General features: G+C 37.1%; 2 protein-coding genes across 5 annotated transcripts in view; one reads left to right on the top strand and one right to left on the bottom strand.

Moving 5' to 3' along the window:
* Positions 1-192: 192 nt before the first annotated feature.
* On the top strand, positions 193-17,038 carry LOC127634348 (progressive ankylosis protein homolog B-like). Of its 3 annotated transcripts, none has more exons than XM_052113865.1 (12): positions 194-615; positions 2,863-3,079; positions 3,229-3,347; positions 6,096-6,179; positions 6,428-6,598; positions 6,935-7,069; positions 7,150-7,242; positions 8,685-8,777; positions 13,991-14,120; positions 14,236-14,359; positions 14,845-14,944; positions 15,936-17,037. In XM_052113865.1, exons 1-12 carry the CDS (start codon positions 520-522, stop codon positions 16,074-16,076), a joined length of 1,503 nt encoding a protein of 500 aa, XP_051969825.1. In that variant the 5' UTR covers positions 194-519; the 3' UTR covers positions 16,077-17,037. The 3 variants fall into 3 exon arrangements, with proteins under 3 accessions (XP_051969828.1, XP_051969825.1, XP_051969827.1); XM_052113867.1 differs by having other exon boundaries at positions 195-615; positions 15,939-17,034; XM_052113868.1 differs by lacking the exon at positions 8,685-8,777 and having other exon boundaries at positions 193-615; positions 15,936-17,038.
* A 150-nt stretch (positions 17,039-17,188) lies between these two features.
* LOC127634347 (FK506-binding protein 5) overlaps positions 17,189-25,138 on the bottom strand; it is a 24,483-nt gene continuing 16,533 nt past the window's right edge. For both annotated transcript variants that reach the window (XM_052113863.1, XM_052113864.1), the window contains exons 7-11: positions 21,941-22,047; positions 21,571-21,714; positions 20,703-20,834; positions 19,642-19,911; positions 17,189-18,878 (exon numbers count right to left, since the gene is read on the bottom strand). In XM_052113863.1, the coding sequence (XP_051969823.1) occupies positions 18,663-18,878; positions 19,642-19,911; positions 20,703-20,834; positions 21,571-21,714; positions 21,941-22,047 (869 nt within the window). In that variant the 3' untranslated portion in view covers positions 17,189-18,662. The remainder of the gene's footprint in view (positions 18,879-19,641; positions 19,912-20,702; positions 20,835-21,570; positions 21,715-21,940; positions 22,048-25,138) is intronic.

Raw genomic sequence — 25,138 nt, 5'->3', positions numbered from 1 at the left:
TAACTTATTACAGCATTTCCTTTGGCATGCCATTTTATTAATATTTTTCTAGCATACATACTAATATATATTGTTAAATATATATTTTTTCTATCAATCCTGATTATTAAAACTGCAGATTGACGTAAACAGCTGGAGAACAGATTGGTGTTGTGACGCCCCACGTGTGTTCTGCATGGGGAATAAATAACACACACATGCGCGCAAGCAGCAGACTGTCCTTCAATCTGTGATTTATACCGTCTGACACCAAAATGCAGAAGTTCAGCAGTTTCCTACAGCAGACCTTCGTGACTGTAAAACGTCTTTGCGGGTGAATGGCAGATGGATATCATTGTGAAATGTTTAGGTGACCTTCTCATGCTTCCTCCTGCACGGAAGTGCTAGGAATGACAGTACAGCTGAGAACGTCTGCTGTTTTTCCAGTTCAACTTCAGTCAGCTGGAAACAGCACTTGCTGTTCGGTGCTCTGCATTACAGCTCGACACGGATGAACGCCTTAATAATAATAATATCACCATGATGGACTTTGTATCACACACTGCCTACTGGCCTCTCATTCGATTCCTGCTGCCACTGGCCATCACTAATATAGCTATTGACTTTGGAGAACAGGTAAGATATGATGATATTATGCGTTTTAACTTTTGCACCCTCATATTTTGGCATGCCACCACACATGTATTGCACGAAGAGTAGTTATGGTGATGTGTGTATTTAAATACAATGGTTGGGCTTGTGTTTAGAGGTAAGAAGAGGATCAGGTTTGTCGGTCCCTGCAGTAAGTGATTTGTTGACAAATAACATGGATATTAACATTTTCCAACATCAAAAATGTGTGTTACAAATGTATAAATTATTTATAAATATAAATGGGATAGTGTAGATTTAGGTGCTGTGACTGGTAACATTTCCTCGCCCTTTTTCTTTTTAAATTTGAATAATCTTTTAGATTTTTTTCAGTTCATTTAAATAGTCCTGCGGGGTGACATGTGTTTTGAAGAGTATTCTCAGTTCATATGAGGTCATAAAAGCTGCATGCATAATTATACATTAATTAGAAAATTTATATTCACCCTCTGCATTATTTAAGGGCAAGGCCAATATATATTTTAGACAAGTGCCCTTTTTTAAATACATAAACATTTATTTTTGAAACCTGAGTAAAAATTCAGAAACAAAACAGCTACAACCAAATGCACACAATCGTACACACAAGTGTGTGATACTTCCAGGTCCATAATTGGCAGAAACTGTGTTTGTGCAATGTCATTACTCTTCACTGGAGTATACACTCTTATGTCCAGGCAGGCATGTTAGGAGTTTGAATGAGTTTGCGTGAAGTGTTTCTTTGATTACGTCTTATGAGTTGCTAATGCGTCAGCTACATATATGCTTATACATTCTCCATAATAACTCTGTTGGCATCAATGCCCTGGTAACAGGGCCAGTGTAAAGCTTTTCTCTGCTATTTATGAGGAGAGCTTGGGCATATTGGAGAAGCTTGGTGTCAAGAGATACTGTAAACATACACTGAATGTTTATTGCTCAAAGTTTGCTCAAATAAGCTTGTTTTCAGTTACTTTTTTGATAAACCTTAAAGGGGTAGTTCACCCAAAAATGAAATTGGTCTCATTTATTCACCCTCATGCCATCCCTGAACGCAAAGATTTACCTCAAAAGAAATACCTCAGCTCTGTAGGTCCTTACAATGCAAGTGAATGGTGGCCAGAACTTTGAAGGTCCGAAAAGCATATAAATGCAGCATAGAAGTCATCCAATAGACCACAGTGGTAAAATCCATGTCTTCAGAAGCAATATGATAGGTGTGGGTGAGAAACCAATCAATATTTAGTCCTATTTGACAATAAAGTATCCTGCCTTGACCAGTTGGTGGTGATATGGACTAGGAATGTAATATAAATGTAACAACTGGAGTCATATGGATTACTTCTATGCTACCTTTATGTGCTTTTGGACCTTCAAAGATCTAGCCACCATTCAGTTGCATTATATGGAGATATTCTTCTAAAAATCATAATTTGTGTTCAGCAGAAGAAAGTCACACACGTCTGGGATGGCATGAGTTTGAGTAAATTATGAGAGAATTAAACATTTTGGAGAACTATTCCTTTAAACACTTTGCAGAGACATAATTTCAGCCCATGTCTCATTTCTTGCTGCTTTATTTCTTGGCACACTGATCTGTGTATAAAGTTAATAGAACAGGCTAATACATTTGTTTCTCTTCATTCAAGCATGTGCCTAGGTCTGTGTCCTCTAATGTTACTCTTGTCAAGGGGACAGTGTAATGAAGTATGTTTACGTGTAAGTTTGGATTAGAGAGGGGTAAGGATTAGTCTTATGTAACTACAGTACTGTGTGAGTTTTTTTATAGCAGCAGGTTTATTGTCTTTCTCTCTCTGGCTCTCTTCTTCTTACTGTTATAGACAGCTGCACAACTAGTGATTGAAATGGGATGAAACTGAAGTTAGACTATATAATCTAGGCTACACAGTTTTTTGTGTACCAAATATTTCTTGTAGGTCAACTGGTAGAGCACACTGCTAGCAATGCCAAGTTAATGGGTCCCAAGTCCCAAGGGAGTGCATGAACTGATAATATGTAGATTCTATCTTCTATAATGTGTTCTATGTCTTTTTGAATAAAAGCATTTGCCAAATGCATAAACGTAAATAAATGTTTTGTCAAAGTTTGAAATCTGTTCATTGTCTTTCCTGTTTTCAATTTCTGTGCAGATGTGTGTTGCTTATTATAGCAATACTGACTTGATGTGGATGTTCCAGTGAATTCAAAGAAATATGATGAAATGAAATGTATAGTTCACTGTGTTTGTTTCAGGCTTTAAACAGAGGAATAGCTGCTGTAAAAGAGGACAGAGTTGAGATGTTGGCTAGCTATGGTCTGGCGTACTCGCTTATGAAGTTCTTCACTGGACCCATGAGCGACTTCAAGAATGTTGGACTTGTTTTTGTCAACAGCAAGAGGGAGAGAAACAAAGCTGTCCTCTGCATGGCTGTGGCAGGGATCATTGCCATTGTTTTCCATGTCCTCATAGGTAAGTCTGTCCCATTTGGAACAAAATAACCAACTGAGGAATTTTTGTTTTCATGTTTCATGCTGGAAAGTAGAGAATATATTGCAAGCAACTTCAGATTTGGGAAGTAATATCATAATCTGTTTTAAAAATTGCCATATTTTCTCCAGCTTACACAGATCTGGGTTACTACATCATAAATAAGCTCCACCATGTGGATGAATCGGTTGGAAACAAGACGAGGAAAGCCTTCCTGTACCTTGCAGTATTTCCAATATTAGATGCAATTGTGAGTGTGAACCTCTATTAATAACCTGGACAGGCTGAGAAAAGTAAATGCCACAGCCTGCCTATCTACTGTATCTGTCTGTCTATCTGTCTGTCTTTCTGTCATTAGGCTTGGGATCGATACCGTATTCACATATCTATAATCGCAAGATTCTACTGATGATTATCGTTCCGTGTAACACTTTACAATACATTTTTCAGACTATACCAGTCCACATGCAAAATACATAAATGGTTTGAAACTTTTGACTTTAGAATTTTTTTTGTTTGAATAATTGACTAATCGCCAATTTTCAATTTGTATTTTTTTTTGTCCTGCAATTTGCGGTGTGGGCTGTACCATAATCGCGGGGTGTAGGTTAGGGAACGTACTGTATGTACATTGAGTAGTAGTATAAAAGGCTTGCCTAGGGGTCAACAACCGAAGTTACACGTGCCACCTTTGCCACACAGAGGGGTTGGCATGCGGGCAATAGCAAGAGTGAGAGAACAGACCATTTGTGCGACCATTTGTAATGTTTGTTCTGCGCAGTGGATGATAGGGGTTTAATCTCTCACTGGCTGGCAGAAACTGGCACTGACGGATCACATGTGTCTGTCCTCATGCCACTTGTATCACTTTTTTTGTATCAAGTTTATTTACAAAGCATAGGATACTAGCAATAAACAATGGTGACCTCATCTGAATTGCTTTTCATTTCATATCAATTTAGGGTTATTAATCTTTTCTGATGCATTAAGGCCTTTATACGAAGTTTACTTGTAATTTATCAGGTCCATTTCTCCTTGTATGATAGTCATTTCTAACTGGAAGGAAACATTTGTGTGGTTAGGGAAAAATTCTGTGTTTTTCACTTAGCCAGCCATCATGCGGCAGTTTTCTTTCACTGAATATCATACAAGGGTTGATATTTGTATGTTTATGGTCCTGCCAATGATAAGCATTCATTGAATATAACGAGGTTGGCCATAATTACGGAGCGCAAAATAAGGAGACGTGTGGAAGCTGCGCTTTAGTGACATTCACCAATCAAAGGGAGGACTGCTCTTTATTCCCAAAAATGATAACAGTAACAGCAATACTACACAACATGTACTTTACTACGTGTGGTGTGGCGAGAGTGCCCTTTGGTGTCAGAGAGGAAGAAGAGATGAGGATGAGGAGCCAATATACACAGATGATTTTCATGCAGGGCAGCAAGTTATTGATTTTTCTCTTTCCCTTCTCTTCTCTCCTTTCTCTTCTCTGACATATGTATAATGATATTAATGATCATTAAGTTTAGCTAGGTATTTAAATTGTATTACGTGTAATTTCGCGGTTGTCCTGCAAGTGTCTGCATAAGTCCTCCAGAGCACTCGTAAGTCTAAAAGCATTTTTAAGTACTACTTAAGCTATGATGGCTTTGGGAAATGGGCCCTGGTAAATTTAAAAGTATACGCTCCATATAAAAGCCTAAATAAATTGTAATTAATAATAATAATAATTAGGTTGGTAGCCTTTTAAACACCTCAATGTCCATGCAGTAATAAGCAGTCTGTTCCTTAAACCACACCCCCTTGCTAATGGTACAGCCCACATCCATGATGAAATGTAAAAATAGAAAGTTGTTGATGAGTCAATTATTCCTAAAATAATTTCTAGACACAATTTAGGAAAAAGTACAATTGAAGAAAATTTTAGAAAAGTTCAATCATCCATTCTTGAAATAACCAGAAAAAAACATTTTCTATTTTTGCATTTGGATTGGCATGGTGCGGAAAAGAAATTTTTAATCGTTACACAGACTATTTTTGATTTATTTTGATTTGTTTTCAGATATAAATAGGGCTGCTTGTTGCACAATAGATTTTTCAAACATATTTCTCAGCACAACTTTGGTAAAGTTTGAGCAGCAGGGGTCGCACACCAGACATGTCTGCCGGACGACATGGAGTGTTCTAAAATTTGAAACAATTATATTCTATGAAGGTGCAGTTAAAAATTTTGCACCGCCATGGAGCTGAACTCGCATAGTTTTCCATTAAATTCTACCCAAATCCTTATCAAAGAACAAAGATTATTTTCTCTAGTCATTACTGGATGAATTATTGTGTATAAGTATTTTTCATAGAGCCTACACAATGTATTTTCAGTTATTAGTATGTCTTTTTGTGGTTTGACAGCTTGATGGCTACATACAGTGCATAATAAATGTCCCCATTTCTAATTGTTCAGTTTGCACAGTTACACCAGTTTCATACACTAACCTGCAAACTCATCATGTCACTTTAATTCTCGAAGAAGTACAAAACAAATTGTAGCTCTTGACTGCCATCAGTTTGTTATGTGTGAGTGATATTTCTACCTTGTCCATGCCACAACAAGCTTCAGTAAATGTAATGTCTCTCCCTTGTGGTCTCCCAAAGCTATTACGTCAGACTACATTGAATGGATTGGAATGGCAGTGAATTGAAAGCACACAAATTAGGCTTCTAATTTAAATATCGGCTGATGTTACTGTATCAATGCCTCAAATCTATCTATCTATCTATCTATCTATCTATCTATCTATCTATCTATCTATCTATCTATCTATCTATCTATCTATCTAATACTGTGCACACTATACATACTGCAGAAAAAGTATGACTAGTATGGCAATATGCTATTCTGAGCATCTCTGTAGTAGATTAAGGCCTTTTGAATACATGTCTGTTATTTCTTTCTTTCTTTTTAAATTTGTATTGTTTGTATTTTGATCCGAAGGCGTGGATTCACACTGGCATCCTCCTAAAGCACAAGTACAGTCTGCTGGTAGCCTCTGCCTCAATCTCTGATGTTGTTGCACAGGTAACAATAGGACGATTCTCACTGTTAACTCTATGATGCTAAATTACAAAAAAAGGCAAAAAAGCTCCAAAAGGCATTTTTAGCTCAATTGTTTTTTGGCATAGCAAAGAGACATTTATTTTTGTATAGACAGGTAATGGCTACAAATATAGCATATTCTTATTTTTAAATAATTGAACAAATGTGTTTTACCTTATGCTTAAACTTAATTTAAATCTGTTTAACCGATGTCTCTTTTCCACCTGCAGATAATATTTGTGATAATCCTTCTCCAAAGTAACTTGGAATGTTTAGAGCCTCTTCTTATTCCCATTCTCGCTCTGTACATGGGAGCTCTGGTGCGCTTCACTATCGTTGGACTGGGCTACTACCGCAACATCCATGGCAACATTCCAGAGTCAAGCAGTCTCGATCAGGGGGTATGTTTATCAACCATAGTCTAGTCTCAGCAAAAAGATAACAAAGCAAACTATAAATATACATGCATTTATTATCCTATGTGCAGGTTTTATTCAATATAATTTCCTGCTGAGAAAATAAAGCAAATCATGGGTCATAATTGCTCAAGGTAGTCAAGCTAGTTTTTGGAAAATGGTAGCTGGTTTGTTGATGGTCCAAAGTGGTCCACTATCTCTAACCAGCTTGACCTAGATGGTCTACCAGCTCAGCTATGTACCCAACAGCTGGTAGTCCAAGTTGGTACTTTGAAAGAGCTTGTTTTTCAGTATAAGCCATTTACTTGTGGTCATTTCCAGGGTGATACCACTGTAAGGAAGATGCTCAGTTTCTGGTGGCCGCTTGCACTGATTTTAGCCACTCAGCGCATCAGCAGACCCATCGTCAACCTGTTTGTCTCACGGGACCTTAAAGGCAGCACCGCATCAATTGAAGTGAGTAGAATTGATTGCCAGTTTGAAGTCATCGGTATTACATGGCAGTCTGTTTTAGCTAAATTGCATGTTTCTCTTAGGCGGTAGCAGTCCTTACAGCAACATATCCTGTGGGTCACATGCCCTACGGCTGGTTAACAGAACTGCGAGCTGTCTATCCAGCTTTCGATAAGGTATGTGGTAGTTAATTGTCCCCTTTTAATTGTTAGTTCTCCCCTTTTTCTCCCCAATTTGGAATGCCCAATACCCATAAGTCCTCATGGTGGCATAGGGACTCGTCTCAATCCGGGTGGCCCAATATAAATCTCAGGTGACCCCGTGTCTGAGACTGTCAACCCGCGCATCTTATCACGTGGCTTGTTAAGCACGTTACCGTGGAGACATAGCGCATGTGGAGGCTTCACCCTATTCTCCGCACATCCACGCACAACTCGCCACGAGGAGGTTACCCCATGTGACTCTACCCTCCCTAGCAACCGGGCCAATTTGGTTGCTTAGGAGACCTGGCTGGAGTCACTCAGCATGCCCTGGATTCGAACTCACGACTCAAGGGGTGGTAGTCATCATCTTTACTCGCTGTGCAACCCAGACCCCAGTTAGTCGTTTTATTAAGGCTCGGAATACTTAGTTTTTTTGGGTGCCTGATCGTTTTGCACACGGTCGAGTGCTAAGCCATTCAAAGTATATTCTTTTGACCACAGTCCGCGCAGACTGTGCTGATGATGTAATTTGTGTCATACATACTGTACACCATTCGATCCACAACGGGGAAAACCAAAGTATACTTTAGACTATTCAGAGGCAAGATTATAAAATGTGACAGTTCATCCATTAATTCTTTGTTTAATTGCTAGGCAGCAAACCCTGCTGAGCACATCTCACATTTTCTAGAAAATGTCAAAATCCAGTTTTTATGTAATTAATTCACTGTCATTTGGTGTTTGCTTAGATGTTTTTATGTAAGATTGTTATCTTAATTTTCAAACCATAACACGGCAACACGTTTTGATTTGTCCTGAGGCTCTGAGAATTTCTTTAGTCAACACCCAATGACTAGTGTTTTTGTGCTGTGTTCTTCATAAAATGGTTCAGCCTCCATGCCTGTAATTACACACAAGAAAGACCTGCAACAGTCAGACAAACATTTAGCCAAGTGCCAGTGGTTTTGGAAATTTTACCACAAAGTCTGATCTTGTTTGGTTTCGCCTGCTTTTGATTACAGACGTAACCGGTGTCACCTCTCTGTGGCAAAATGGGTCATTATGTTTTAATTGTGGCTGTGTTGGTGAGAGTTGAGTGAAGGATGTAGGTTAGGGCGAACTTGTTTTGTAACATTAAAAACATTTAAAGTCACTAGCTATCAATGTTCTAGTAGAGAGTAGGAATGACAGCCATTGTTTTTGATTGGTGATGCCAGAACACATTATAGTTTAAGATGGTTTGATGGCAAAGTGTAATGTGAGAAGCTAGTTAAACATGGATTGAAAACAGTACTTCACTGGGTCTTATATTTTTTTTAACAAAGTTAAAGTTTTTGTTTTTATCCTGTATCTGTTCGCATTGTTTGAGTCATTGTGGTTTACAAATTAACTGAATCTGTCCTCATTTTTAACAGAATATCCCTTCTAATAAATTAGCTGGTGGTCAGCCAGTCACCAATTCTCACATCAAGAGATTCACTCTCTGCTGCTTGATTCTCTCTTTAACGGTAAGACTTTTAAATCAAACATCTATATAGATTTGGTTTAAATATGTGGGTAGATGATCGATAAAATGTCCAATAACTTTTAACTTTTTTTTTTTAAATCAAACATTTAAAGGTAAAGTGTATATTTTAGGTGCTGTAACTGGTCGTAATTTCTTTTACATTTTCATTTATTCATTTAGCAGACACTGTTTCCTTTTTTCACAATTTTGAATCATCATTTTGATACATTTTTGCAGTTTATTTAAATAGTCTTGCTGTGTGACAGATTTTGAAAAGTACTTTAAAAGTCCAAGTGTATGTTAGATGATTATATAAGAAAAAATTAAGCATAGCATGTCATACCACAGGAACCGAAAAGTGAATTTAAATATGTGCCCAGAGGACATTCACAAATGTCAAAAAAAGTAAGTTTTTTTTTTCTTTTTTTTTTTTTTGTAAAACATACCAAGGATTGTGGGGCTAGCCAAATTACAGGTTCCATCATATCAAATGGATCCTTTTCTTTCACATGAATAGAACACATTTCTCACATGCCATCATTGAAGAAGTGCAAACTTCAGTTCCTGCGTTGCCAACAAACCCATTCGTGGTCTGTGGATTTATGCTGCTCTTACCTCAGGGCCTGCAGACAAAACCCAACAGGCCAAATGACTCATAATTTGTTTCGTATGTCCAACGGTCTGTCTCAGAACTCGCTGACCCTTTGAACTGAGCAGGTTACAGATGTTGCACATATGGTTAAGGTTTTGTTTGAAGGATGCCACTTATGGATTAAAAAGTGTATCTGGTCACTACTATGTACTGACATCAAATACATACAAGACTATGTATTTACTGTGTAACTACATTTTGTTCTGCAAAATTCCCACATTTGCTGCTACTGAGGTTGAAGTATGGGTAGGTTTAGGAGTAAGGGTAGGGTTAGGGGTAAAGTTAACAGTGTAACTACAAATGTAATTAAATGGAAGTACTTTAAATGTAATTACAATGCAACAACATGTATGTACATAATGAGTACATTGTATCAAATGGTTAAGTACATAGTTAATGTCACCTATTATAAAGTGGGTCCAAGTATCTTGTACATTACAGATGGCCTTCTACTGTCTTTGCCATCAAAATTAGTTGATGTAACGGGTGTGGAACAGTGTGAAAACAAATAAAGCCTGTTGTTTGTGATAATGTAATGAATATAAACAATCACTAGTTTACATGGACACCAGAAAACAACTTATTGCGAGAAAGTGGCGTTGTGGTTTACATGCACTGTATAAGGGCCATACTCTTTACTCCCGTATACATGTGGCTCAGTGAGTAAGAAGCTTTCACCACAGCAATGTAATTTCCCCTTGTGTAAAAAACAAATATGGCATCCAAGGAAGACTTTGCTATTTTATTCTCAGTTGCTTCGCTTTATCTCCAGATATTTCAGAGTTGTTGCTGTGACCATGAGGTTTCCCTCTTACGTCAAACTCTGGGATTCCCCCAGTGTACTTGAGCACATATACGTGAATGTGAGGGACAGTTGATATTTTAAATTAGTGCATTTAAATGGGTATGGTGTACATTGTATGTGCTTTTCCCTCTGTACTCCGAGAAATGTTGAATACTCTCCACTGTTTGATTGTTGTTGGACTCAATCCTATGATCCGGTGTTATCCGGTCTGTTCACACACATGCGCACTCTTTTAAAAACCTTTTAAGAGCACTACTTATTTGTTTAAATGGCCACATAAGCAGCTAGCAAGGAGGCTATAAAAGCCATGGTCTCTTGCCTCGGTCGCTAGTATATCTCTTAATGCCAGGAGAGTAAGGTTTACACACTGCACAGCATTTGTGTACCAGCTGGCTACCATTACATAAGGAAAATGTCTTTCTCCTTTACATGATGTTTCAGAATGCCACTTTCTGCAAAAACGCTGGAATATAGTGTTTTCTTAAGTGCATGTAAATGTGGGCATTGTCTACATGCTGAAAACAGACCAAAAGCTCTCTAGTTTGTTTTGTCTTAGATGGTTTGACTTGTAGATGCATGCTGTGTAATTATGGAATGAAGGGTTCAATCAAATGGACATTTCAGCACCTGTAGGCAGACCCATGTTTTTGAATGAGGATGTAACACGTGCCACTAGTCAAGTCTGAAAACTGAAGATCTTTGGCTGCTCTCCTGGGGCCTGTACCATGAAGCTAGTTGAACAACTTGTAACTCAGGGTTACAGGATTGGTTTTTCGAGATGACAAAATCAAACCAATCCAATCAGGCTTAATTGGTGCCATGACACTGCTCATCAGCTTTCTCTGTCAGCTCAGGCTTTGATCAGTTCACGCACGCGTGCACATACAGTAAATGTTCATACAGTAAATTCTACTCACTACAGTTGTTAAAAGTGGTAAAGACACTGGCTACCACCCCTGGAGTTCGCTAGGTCAAATCCCAGGGTGTGCTGAGTGACTCCAGCCAGGTCTCCTGAGCAACCAAATTGGCCCGGTTGCTAGGTAGGGTAGAGTCACATGGGGTAACCTCATGGTCGCTATAATGTGGTTCGTTGTCGGTGGGGTTCGTGGTGAATGGCTTGAAGCCTCCACATGCGCTATGTCTCCGTGGCAACGTGCTCAACAAGCCACATGATAAGATGTGTGGGTTGACTGTCTCAGACGTGGAGGCAGGTGGGATTCGTCCACCGCCACCTGGCTTGAGGCGAGTCACTATGCGATCACGAGGACTTAAAAAATGCATTGGGAATTGGGCATTCCAAATTGGGTGAAAAAGGGAATAACACCCCCTTAAAAAAAAAGAGGCAATTAGTCCAAAACCGAGCGTTTCAGATAGACAGACACACAGAAACAGGGTGGAAAATTATTGTATATTACTAAATTATGACTATTTTAATGCAAAAAAAAAACTTTGCTAACATTTTCAGTGGACCTCAAGGATGATAATAAAACAATAAAGAAATGGAGCATTTTATGACACTAAGTCACCTCAAGTGAAATACTGTATGTTTATCTCCATGAAAGAAGGGGTTTGGGTGGCAGTCATCCCTTTCTATATCCAACTTGTGGAGTGATTAAGCTTTTAATATTTAAAAAAAATCATGTATTATATTAATTTATCTTACTAGCTGTTTTATTTATAGCCTAATATTGTATTATTTTTGTATGTTTATATTTTATGGCTAGAGAATGTAAATGAAAAAACATTAGTGTGTATTTAAATACTGTGTATTACAAGACTTCATCTATCGAAAATCTATATTTAGACTCTCAAATAAATAATTTATCATGAAGTGTCGATCTAAGTTTTTTTTCTTCTGTAAAGCACATGGGTGAGTGACTTCATTGCATTAGATATGTCACTTTACTCACATCTGATTGGTTCAGCATCTGTTAGCGATCAGTTACCTGAAGAAAACCTGCTTCGGAGCAGGTTAGCTGTGGAGTGTAAGTTACTATGGTGATAAAATACGGTGAGGCAGACCCACTTTCATGGTGAGTTGACACAAACTAAACTAAAACTTACCTGGCTAGCCACCTAAACCGGCTTCATGGTACAGGCTCCTGGTTCTTGTCTCACAGTGATGACAAAGAAAATCAATAGTCGTTGGAATATCTTTCATTTAGATTTACCAAGAGAAAAAAAATTGACATAAGGTGGGTTAATTTGTTTATGAGGTTGTGAAATAAAAACTCAAAATGTTGCCCCAAGTTTACCCCAGAAAGTTCTTCAAAGTTGGTATTCTCATAAAAGACATCAGTCTAGCTTGACAACAAAAATACTCTTTGATGTAAAAGCTGCAAACCCATAAACTTGGTAGTTTGTCTTTATAGCCCAGGTTGAGCATGCATGGATGTGCTTCTCTGTGTCACATTACACACTTTATTTGTTTTCGACTGAAAAAACATGGCCAAACATCTGCATACCCATCGGCAGAATCCCCACATTCATTGAGTTTGTTTTAGTTTTAATTTTTTTGTTAAGCAAATCCAGTCTTTAAAGGTGAAGTGTTATATCTGCTCTACTAGTGTCACCAAATTGAATTGCAAAAATAATGACTATTAAAATAAAAAAATAGGTTTCATAAACACTCCCCTGTCTTCAATTGGTGAAACCGATTGGACTAAATACTCTCTAAACTCATGGCATTAGTTGATAGTAGCTATATTGGGCTGTCAGGATGTTCAAAACTAACAGAGCAATGTTTTAATGGTGTTACAGTGTTTATGGTCTTTGGGTTAATCAACTTACAAATGGCTTATTTATAGTTGTCTCAGAATATTAAGATGCGATAGGGGAACGGATTTTAGCATCAACATTTTTTACCCGTTCATATTAACAGGATGTTTGTTGCCAGGACTATTTGAAGGTTAACTTTGTCAAATGTGGTGCAAGTTGCATTGTTAACTTGTTGCCATTGTTGGACTTGAATACTGTGCCAATAGGGAGGAATGCCCGTAGGCAGGGCATCGAGCAGACTTGGCATGAGACAATAGCATAATTTGGACTTGCTGAAATGGGAAGACTCATAAAAAGAAACATACAAAACAAATATGCACATCCAAGGTTTCGGTCAACTTGTCACAAAGAAGTGAGAAAAAAAATAAAATGTGCAAGCGACATAGATGTACATGATGTTAATCTAACACTACTGACTAGCCGGGTCAAATATAACACAGGTTAACACCATTACGTTTCATTTTGATTTTCAGGAAGACAAACAAATAAATAATATCTATGAAGCAACCGTTTACATTTTTTGAAAAAAGCTGACATTCGAGCCTTTTCTTCTATATGCCAGTGGAGTGGTAGGGGGCTAAAGCACAGAACTGGTAAGCAGAAGGTTGCCAGTTTGATCCCCACAGCCACCACCATTGTGTCCTTGAGCAAAGCACTTAAATCCAGGTTGCTCCGAGGGGATTGTCCCTGTAATAAGTGCACTGGAAGTCACTTTGGATAAAAACGTCTACCAAATACATAAATGTAAACTGTGGTGCCAAAAGTGTCCCTTTGTGCCTCCTGGCAGTGTTTTTGCAAACAAGTATCAGTTGTGAGAATTTAAAGTTTTACCAAGGCAGTACTGCCTGGCGCAGTAAAGAGTATCATTTTGGTTGAGTACCTACTGTATACGATGTGCACATGATATTCTCTGTATTTCACTGACATGAGGGCTAAATAAAAATGTACACGTGACCATGTTTTTGTGTCTGTTTGCCAGCTTTGTTTCATTGTATTCTGGACCCCGCATGTTTCTGAGCAAATCCTCGTAGGCGTCATCGGGGTGGACATGGCCTTTGCACAACTCTGCACAATTCCTCTGAGAATCTTTTCCTTCTTCCCTCTGCCAGGTACCGTTCTGCCTTTTCTTTTATTTATGTGCTTAATGTACTTATTGACTTCAGATTTCTACACTGAAAAACCATATTACTCCTGTATTCTTTGTTTTGTCTGTGGGATATGAAGTAACTGTTCGAGCTTATCTAACGGGCTGGTTAATGACGTTGAAGAAAACCTTCGTGTTGGCACCCAGTTCTGTCCTGCGCATAATTGTGCTCATCACAAGCCTTCTGGTGCTGCCTCACATGGGGTTGGTAAACATCCCCAGCCTCACTGCTTGTATAAGATCAGTACCTGTATATGATTATAAACAGCACACAGATGACGGAATTCTAATGTTTGCATTATTAATCTTTACATTCTTTTTTAACTCTCTCGAATGCTTTTAGGAACTCACACATCTGGTAAATTGCAGCAGCAAAATGCATTGATTAAATTTAGCTTATGCTTGCAGACTGTGCTCTTCTGCTCAGTCTGAGATCTGTGAACTAATTAGCTGCCAAACTACCTCCTGAAACTTTAGTGAGTCTAAAAATAAGCATATTAAATTCCCTCTTTGCTGTTTTTGAATTAATAATAAGTCAGAGCTCCATACTGGAGCTGTATTTAAAGTGAGAAGCTTTAGAGACTGTTACTTTAACAGGTTCTGTTGATTACAACATCTTCACACCTAGGCATTTTGACTTGTCCTGTCATTATTCTTGTTCAGCTTGTTATGTTTTTGTTGTTGTGCAGTGTGCATGGTGCAACACTGGGAGTGGGATCTTTATTGGCAGGATTCGTGGGGGAGTCAACCATGGTCACAGTGGCTGCCTGTTACGTATACCGAAAACAGGTGAGGACCAACCTGAGTTCTGCAGAATTATTAGAGTTAGTGTGCTTTATAATATCAATTTTGATTGGTTAAAGTGTGTAATTTCTGCGGCATGCAAAGGAGTTGTGAATTACGGTTTATAAATAATTTTTCTGTCCAATACATTGATTACTTATAGTTATCTAGGATAGGAGAAATTATTTTAAAGGGAAAAACTATTATCATTTACTCATCTTCATGCCATCCCAGATGTGTCCCAGAACACAAACGAAGATTCATAGAAGAAAATTTCAGCTTTGAAGGTCCATACAATGCAAGTGAATGGTGGTAAGAACTTTAAAGCTCCAAAAAAGTACATAAAGGCAGCATAAAAGTAATCCATATCCATTTCTTCAGAAGTGATAAATCTCCACATTCACTTTCACATTCTCCTTTTTGCTTTTGTCTATTTGCATTCGCATATCGTCAGCTACTGAGCTGGGAGGAGAATTTATAGTAAATAAGGACTAAAAAATTGATCTGTTTCTCAGCCACACCTATCATATACCTTCTGAAGACAGGGATTTAACCACTGGAGTTGTGTGGATTAATGTTACACTGCCTTTATGTGCTTTTTGGAGCTTCAAAGTTCAGGCCACCATTCACTTGCATTGTATGGAACTACAGAGCTAAAATATTCTTCTAAAAATCTATGTGTTCCGCAGAAGAAAGTCAGTCAACATCAGGGATGGCATGAGGGTGAGTATATGATTAAAGTGTTTTCATTTTGGGGTGAACTGTTACTTTAACATAAAAAAGAATATACAAACGACATGCATCACCTTTAAGTCTAATCCATGATTAACTGGAAATCAGGAGAATTGTCGCCTTGTTGGCCTTAGCGTTTTAAATATGTAAATAGGATACTGTACGTGTTCAATATCTTCAGTATTAACTATATATATATATAAAATATATTATTATTATTATTATTTGTATTTTTTTTATTATATATATTATACTTCTTTTTAAGCAGAAAACCCCAGATACAGAAATGGTTGTGGATGAAGATAACTCTTCCCCAATGAGTGAGGTCACCTCCAGGACCCAGTTAGATGATATTGAAGTGAATGAGACTGAGAGGGTGGGAAGAGACATCAATGAAAATGAATGAATTGTAGGATGAGAAAAATCACCTTGAAGATGAATTTTTTATTTTTTTATTTTTTTTTCTGAGGGTGAAGAGGTGGATATCTGAAGAGGTGCAATGACCTGACTGAATCTTTGACAATTAAGAGTATGTTTGTGATTGTTTAGTCCATTAGATGTATTAATATCTAATAAATCGACATTTCATCATACAACCACCAAATGACAGACCCTAGCAGATTAGACAAATAGAATTATGCACTTTTTTTTTTTTTTACATATTTACACATACAGTAAGTCTTCCAAAATTCCTGTTCTGCTGCCACTGAACATTTTTGCCAAAACAGACCGATGCACCATGGGAGCAAGGCCGGCACTAATATTCACAGGGCACAGGGCAACGGCCCTGCCCAAGAAAGAGAACTCCACCTCTTGAAATGCATCAAGAACGACTTAAAGATGTTTTCTTGAGAAGTGTTATCTGCTGAACTTTGACCACACAACATACTGCCTAGTTTTTCTTTTACTTTAAAGCACACAATACTTGGGAGTATATTATAATGTTCTAGTGGAATTGGGTTTACTGACTTGGAGCATTGACTTGAAATTACATTTTGTATGTGTATATATTTAGATATTTCAAATTATCAGGTTTAATTTTTTATACTATATTGATCTTGACAGATTTTGGCTACTTTGCAAATCTGTGTATATGTTATTACTTTGGAGACATTTAAGCCTGAGGATGACACTCTTCTATTTATTGATTTGGTTGTTTGAATTGATTTGTATAGTGTGACTATATTTCTGACCCAGTATTAGCCATTTAGGATCTGCTTCTTTTTGTAACTTGTTTGGGACCAGATTATAGAACCATTTACATTTATTTTTTTTCTTCAATAGAAGGTCTAAGCCATTTATAATTTTTGCAATTTCTTATCGAAATGTAGTTTTATTCTGTTAAGAATAAAAAGTGTTTGTGCACATATACGTGTTTTTATGATTGCACCATAAAAGCATTCAACTGTTTAAATGTTGAAACGCACAATACTATTTTTTCTTAATTATATTAAGAATGAGAGGCTCAACTGAGTCGTAGAATAATCTTTATTCATACTTCCTCAAACAATCTAATTATCTTTTAGTTCTTAAAAAATAACCATTGTACATAACCAATACTGTATCATATTTCAGAATGTTTGGCAATGTTAGTCAATGTTAGACTCTCAGTCATAAATATGAAATTTTATTACTATAAACAAAGAAAAATGGCCATACTGTACATCTGTTCTGTCTTGTTGTGCAATTACTTGTTGCTGAAATTCATAATGAGCAAAATTTGAAGATAAAACAAAAAATCCCTTAGGCTTAGTACAGTGAGCATTGTATGTCATAAACTAACTGTTAATATGACATCTGCTAAGAGTCAAAAAGTAAAATTACATGATGGCAACTTGTATTGTTTATTCTTACTTAAAAAGTCTACCTAATGTAGCCAATAGTGCTTTAATTGTAAAACGTTAAAGAAATGTTTTGTTTAGAGCCTTACTTGGTATTCAGTCACAAATTATACTTTATAAAAGGCAGTTACAACTACAGAGAAAAACTATCATGGCAGTTAAACCAGTATGGGAAACAGATTCTTTCACAATGAGCGTGTTCACATGCACACCAATAAGCTGACGACAACCAAATATCAGCTTATTCAAAAAAATCTGACAATGCAAGAAAACCATGTTTATATGAAATTTTAAATCATAGGGTTCTTCTTTACTTTTGACTTCAAAACTTAAACAGGCATGCGCACAACACTTGCACATATTGGATAATCCGGTAAAATTACTGGTAAAGGTGTTTACATGCAATGCGAAATGGAGGTAATGGGCAGAAATCTAACTGTTGATTGTTTTTTGATTAAATTATTTATAACCTTACCCCGATAAAGGAAAGGCATTTAAGGCATGGCCACATGCATTGCTGGTTTATTGTGCATGTAAATGCGCTCATTAAAAAAAATTAAAAAGGCATTAATACGCGGCAATACTTAAAAATGACCCAAGATATCTGACAGTCTCAACATTGGTTAAAAATGCCACAACCACAGCCCATTACATTTTTTAGGCAAGTTTTATGTTATAAAACAATATAAATATGACTGAATCTGCATCAAATGGACTTCAGTAGACTATGTCAATTCCCTTTCCATTCTAAGAATATACTGACATAATTTTCAATCAATATTCTCAAAACTTATTGTTGTAAACTCTTAGTATTCTTTAACATCAAAGAAAATGAACAACTTTCAACTTGTATTCAACAGTGCAAAATAAGACTTTGCAGTTAAAGTAAAAAGGCAGTAAATTTGTTTCATGTCTGCACCAGTTTTACTCATCACAACATTTCCTGACAGGCAGTGTGCAATATGCTGAATCATTTGAGTAAAAAAAAACCCCGCGCACTTATCATCTTATGATGACAATATGATCTCAGTGGATTGCTGTAAATTCCCTTCATTAAACATTTCCATTCATTGAAAGACCAACAGACCATCAAAAAACAAAAACATCATGCCATTTTTGTTGGTCAGATTTGTTCTCTGAGGTCTGTGTTATCAGGGCATCATGATATCGGCTCTTTGCTGATGTTGAACGGTCCTCCTGACCGGAATGTTGTAATGGCGATCGTCCTCGGTCACGATGCAAACGCAAGGCCACTCCTGCTTGTGGTCGTCTGGGTAATGTGTGACAAACTCCTCTGTGTCTGTCATGTACAGACGGAAGGCTTGAATGGTGTGCTGTAAGGCATAGCCCAATAGAAACATCTCCACCTACATTGCACAAAGAACACATACATTTTACTAATTGTATTTTGGCATACTATTTTAAAGCAATGTGCCATGAGAGTCTGTGGTTCACAGTGATTAAACCATAGTTAAGAGGTGTTGTTACACATGCAAAGAGGAGGGCCTAGTTTACCATAGTATAAATCACTGTAAAGTACTTGAGGGACTTACTGCTTGTATGCAATGCTTGCAAAAGCAATATGTTATAATATATAATATAATATATTTTCTCACCTTATTTAACAATCTTAAAAGAATATTTCAGGTTCAATACAAGTTAAGCTAAATCGACAGCATTTGTGGCATAATGTTGATTAGCACAAAAAATAATGGATTCGTCCATCTTTTTCTTTAAAAAAACAATGGATTTTTAAAAGCCAATGGAAGTAAATGGGGGTCAATTCTTTGAGGATTTAAAGGCAGAAATGTGAAGTTTATAATTTAATAAAAGTACTTATCTTTTCTGTTAAAACTCGTATTACTTTAGCTGTAAAGTAATTATTGTTGTTTTTACAGCCATTTGGGGGGTTTTATAACTACACTAAAATCACGCTAACACACATAATGTTTATGTCTTGTGGCTGTACTTTTGAAACCTCACTGTAACATTATGCCACAAATGCTGTCAATTGAGCTTAACTTGTATTGAACCCGGAATATTCCTTTAAACATTTATGTTTATACACTTCATTCTTTTCCATGTTGAACATCAATAAAAGCATATTGAAGTTGTCAGAGTCTTACTCACCTGTTCTACCCCTCCGGTGAAGCCAATCTGGCTCAGGTGATTGGTCAGGAGGTTTTGTGGGTTTTCTGATGTGTCGCGGGCAAAAAGGAGCCAGCAGAACACAGGCACTTCTTGATCCGACACCATGTTGTGATGAAGCTCAATGGCTTTGGCCAGCATCAGAAACTTGAGTGCTTCCAGAAGACCATACTCTTCCACACCACCCTGAAACACACGGTCAACCACACTCTGCTTCTCCTCAGGGCTCTCAGCAGCTGCTGCTGCCTGCCACTGAATGCATACAGATACAAATACATTATCCATCTCATTAACAGTTAAAGCCCCCCCATTGAGCAATAATTACATGCAATACACAGTTTAACCTATTTATATTATGCAACATATCCTCTTCTGCCATTACATACATTGCACTGTACATAACATACTGTATTTTTGGTACTTTATATAACAGATTTGTATTAGATTTGCACAGCGTATGTGTATGTATGTATGTATGTATGTATGAATGTGTGTGTGTTTGTGTGTATGTACGTATAAGTATAATATTTTTTTATTATTATCTATGCGGTTTTTGTATTGTTGTGCACTGGAAGCTCCTGTCACCAAGACAAATTCCTTGTATGTGTAAGCATACTTGGCAATAAAGCTGATTCTGAAGATAATAATGAATATCAGAAATTATTATGATCATCCAGTTGTCTCAAATTAAACATGAATTATGCATGGAAATATAAATGTACTCAATGTGATAAGTACTACTTGTCAAATGAATGGACATGGAATATTGTTTTGAGTTTAAAAAAAAGCATTATGTGAGAAGGAAATGACTGTTTAGCGATCATTATTCAAAAATATGGTACTCTAGAATGCTGAGATTGACCAATCAGAATCATTACAGAGAGAGATGAGTACAAATGTATTATGTGAAATATATGTTATATTAGATTATTAAATTGTGCACTTTTATACATATATTATTATGTAGACAAACACTAAATGGATGTTTTCTGTGTTGTATAATATTACAACTTTAAGAAACAATGGGAAAAAAAGAGATTCACCTTCTTTTTAAGGAGCTCCAGATAATATTTCAGCTTCTCTACGGAATCCTGCTTTTCACTTCCCATGTTGCATTCTAGGGGAAACACCCATCCACCAATCAGATGCTCCTGAGCTTCAATCCTCTCTGGCAACTATTGAAATGACCAATCAGCAATAGTTAAATTAAGCTAAAAAGTACAGAATAACACACAATGTTAGTCTATATAGACCTTAGTCAGGGTAGATAATGCTTAATTTGACGCAAACAAAAAAAAGTCTGTGAGAGATAGAAGTGCACTGCCCTACCAAACCAAAATGCAGTAATTAAACCAACACTGAAACTGGGAAACATGGCTTCAAAGTTGCTTGATTGTCCAGAGAACTATAAAATAATAAAAATAATCTCACACAGATTTCTGAGCAATCTGAGCATAGCTGGGCCAAACCTGTCTTTCACAGAAGTGATCATAGTCTGATTTTAGCCATAACTTTTTTGACACAATGCAACTGCTTTGCCTTTGCATGGAATAGTACAGTTTGTTCAATATGTCATACTGGTGCTGAAACCAATTTTAATTGTTTTTCCAAATTCTGCTAGCCACTGAATTAGACCCCCCATCCCTTTAAGCAAATGTTCTCACTCCAAAGACATGTCAGCCAACGTGCCAGTCAAACACGCACAATGACTTACAGACAGATAATGTTTCTGATTGGCTAGTTTTCTGATAAAAAGCGTGGGCCGCTCCACTGATTCTTTTTTTTTTCTGTTTCATCTGCTGAACAATCAATATCATTGTTAACACCAGTATGTATATTGAACTGTAAGCATCAAATTAAATATGGAGTCTACCCTGATTAAGGTCTATAAGTGTATAAAGATATCCTCACCAAAGGAAAGCCTTCATCCTGCAGCCAGGTGGGCATTTCTGTGCTGGTCACCAGCACCTGGTACAGTGTGGCTCGTAGGGCACAGTAGTTATCTCCTCTTACTTGCCTCAGAGTGCTAAAGCTAGAAGACATCTCACCATAACCCTGAAACAGAAACATTAAGGAAACAAGCACAGAGAGTTCAACTTTCAGTACAGTTGCTTCACAAATATTTGGACACTTAAGCCACACTAAGAAATGAATAAATGCCACTGCAATAGATCAAACCAAGCATCCTGTCTTTCAAAGAAAGTTAACAGGCATACTTTTCTAACATGCATTGCCTGCAATTCAGCATTTGTTACAATAAAAGGTAAGCATTTACTCTCACCTTTCTGATCAGAGCACTCTTGGCTGTGTTACCCTTCCATTCTTGTTCACTGTAGGCCAGTATGTCCACAGCTTGTGCTAAGCTACATCTGGCCTCTAAACCAGGAACTAGATGAGAAGAGAGAGACAGCATGACAAAAACCATGAGAGAAACTGATATTGAAGCAGAAAAACTTTATTCTCAAAATGTATTCAGCTGACACCCAGAGTTGTTTAGTAAGCCACAATCAGACCATTGAGAATGACAATTAACAATTGTGCAATTTAGTAAAGGACTCGTTTACAGGTTTTAGTTGCTTTTTCAGCCCCAAATAAAGACAGCATTTTGACCGTCTACAAAACATTTCTTTAAAGACCCATTAAATACAAATTTGAGTTTTGTGACGATTCATTTTAGAAGTTTATTGCTTTAATTTTTCTTAATAGTAATAAACAAATTTAGCGTTAATACAACATAAACCAGCATAAGCACTGGTTGAAAGGGTGGAAACTTTGTGATGCACACCAAGTATGTGAGCGGAGCGAGGAGTGGAGCGGCATGATTTTGCCTGGAGCGAGGAGCGGGTTTTTAAAAAATTGTTGCGTCATTGTTTTCTTTTGCCCCAAGAGAGCTCCACTAATGCTCCATCATGGGCACAACACCTGTTAACAGTCCTTAATGCAGTAATTCACCACGTGTTGAGCAGTGTTAAACACTATTGGCATGAAGGAAAGATGGAATCTCTGATATAACCAGAAAGAATGTGATAAAAAAATTCATAAAAATGTAAAATCTAGCGGCACTTGGTAGCGTTCGACCTCCAGCGCTAAAGTTACTTTCGCTTTCTTTGTTCACACTCTCTATTACCTGAGTTAAGCTAGCGGTAAAGCTTGAAATAACTACATGCTTATGTCTCGTCTCTTTATTCCAACATCAACTGCCGTATATTAAAAATTAATGACAGCATGGCATAGGAGGGAAGTGATATCCACCATCAAATGTTTGTTGTGAAAGACATGTCCAGAAAACACAATGATAGTCCATTCACATGTGGAGAGAAAATCTAAATGTCAGTAATACAGATATATATATATACAGTATACATATCCCCTATTAAATATTTTGAATAATCATATCATCATTATAATCGAATGCATTACAATCTTAACTGTAGGCTATTATGTCCAGCATTAAATAATATGTAACGTTTAACGATCTAAAACACCAACTGAACTAATCAATATGTTAACATTGCATAGTTTGACTTTTTGATTGCCATCTAATTTTATTTTAGTGCTGTAGGCTAAAATATACATTATATATTTGCAGATGAAGAAGCTCAACCAACAACCAAACTCAAACAGAGAGAAGTAAATTTTAAATCTTGAAAAAATTCAAAAGCTAGTATTTCTAAAAGTGAACTCTGGATTAGGCATATAGTTTTGATAGTCTTATCTAGTTCTAAATCTATCTAAAAAAAGAGTAGAACATTCTGACTATGAAGTTTTTTTTCATTCACAGAATTATAGGGCAAGGTTAATTAAAACAAGTGCAATACTAGGCAATAATTAGGCAACAATAAATAGGCTTAATACATTTTTTTTTGTGTGTGAGTGTTTAATTGATCTAACCCAGAGAATGCTGCTGACATGTTTCAAAAATATTGGAGTGTTGTCTGCCCCGCCCCAGACTCGAAGCTGATGTGGGTTGCCAGAATGTTGACATGCAAATTAGCCAATTCAGCATCTATTTTAAAGGATTTCTGGGCTTTAAGCTGTCTCCATCTTCCAAAGGCATCTCCAATATTTATCCATGGTTTTACTTCGCCTCTGGTCATGGTGGTATTTAGATGGATGGGGAGGCTTTTTAGGTTAGGTGGAATCCGTTATCTCTGATCCTGTTCCTTTGCTGGCTTTCATGGCTGCAGCACACAGTGTGTGTATTTCTTGTTCAAATCTGGCAACCCGGCGGTGTCTAAATACTATTTGTGAGTGTGCAGTGGGCGGGATCACACAGGCCAAAACAAAAACAGAAACTGCTACTTTATTTTAAGAATGTGAAATGTCAGAATAATAGTAGAGAGAATTATTTATTTCATACTTTATTTCATCACATTCCCAGTGGGTCAGATGTTTATATGCACTTTGTTAGTATTTGGTAACGTTGCCTTTAAATTGTTTAACTTTGGTCAAACGTTTTGGGGAGCCTTTCACAAGCTTCTCACAATAAGTTGCTGGAATTTTGGTCCATTCCTCCAGACAGAACTGATGTAACCAAGTCAGGTTTGTAGGGCTCCTTGCTCGCACACACATTTTCAGTTCTGCCCAAAAATTTTCTTTCGGATTGTGGTCAGGGCTTTGTGAGGGCCACTCCAATACCTTGACTTTGTTGTCCTTAAGCCATTTTGCCACAGCTTTTGAGGTATACTTGGGGTCATTGTCCATTTGGAAGACCCATTTGCAAAGCTTTAACTTCCTGGCTGATGTCTTGAGACGTTGCTTCAATATATCCACATAATGTTCCTTCCTCATGATGCCATCTATTTTGTGAAGTGCACCAGTCCCTACTGCAACAAAGCACCCCCACAACATGATGCTTCCACCCCCATGCTTCACGGATGGGATGAGGTTCTTTGGCTTGAGAGCCTCACCCTTTTTCCTCCAAACATAATGATGGTCATCATGGATCATTGTCCCCATGTGCACTTGCAAACTGTAGTCTGGCTTTTTAATGGCAGTTTTGGAGCAGTATCTTCTTCATTATCTGAGCAGCCTTTCAGGTTATGTTGATATAGAACTTGTTTTATGTGGATATAGATACTTGCATTTGGAAATTGCTCCCAAGGATAAATCTTTTTTTTCTGAGGTCTTGGCTGATTTCTTTTGATTTTCCCATGATGTCAAGCAAAGAGGCACGGAGTTTGAAGGTAAGCCTTAAAATACATCCAGAGGTACACCTCCAATTCAGTACACCTCCTATCAGAAGCTAATTGTCAAAAGGCTTGACATAATTTTCTGGAATTATCCAAGATGCTTAAATGCACAGTTAACAGTGTATGTAAACTTCGGACCCACTGGAATTATGATGTAGTCAATTAAAAGTGAAACAATCTGTCTGTAAACAATTGTTGGAAAAGTTACTTGTGTCATGCATGAAGTAGATGTCCTAAACAACTTGCCAAAACTATAGTTTGCTAATATTAAATCTGTTAAAAAATGA

The sequence above is a fragment of the Xyrauchen texanus genome, chromosome 41 (assembly GCF_025860055.1).
Source record: "Xyrauchen texanus isolate HMW12.3.18 chromosome 41, RBS_HiC_50CHRs, whole genome shotgun sequence".
Taxonomy (NCBI): Eukaryota; Metazoa; Chordata; class Actinopteri; order Cypriniformes; family Catostomidae; genus Xyrauchen; species Xyrauchen texanus.
Note: the sequence above shows the minus strand (reverse complement) of the source record. Positions and strands in the feature narration are given on the sequence as shown.

What these genes read in the sequence shown, in the direction of transcription:
- LOC127634348 (XM_052113865.1), top strand. Translation starts at nt 520, where the DNA reads ATGATGGACTTTGTATCACACACTGCCTACTGGCCTCTCATTCGATTC. An exon ending in GCAGCACCGCATCAATTGAA is followed by an intron (nt 7,070 to 7,149) that starts GTGAGTAGAATT and finishes TGTTTCTCTTAG; the next exon opens with GCGGTAGCAGTCCTTACAGC. An exon ending in CTGGTGCTGCCTCACATGGG is followed by an intron (nt 14,360 to 14,844) that starts GTTGGTAAACAT and finishes GTTGTTGTGCAG; the next exon opens with TGTGCATGGTGCAACACTGG.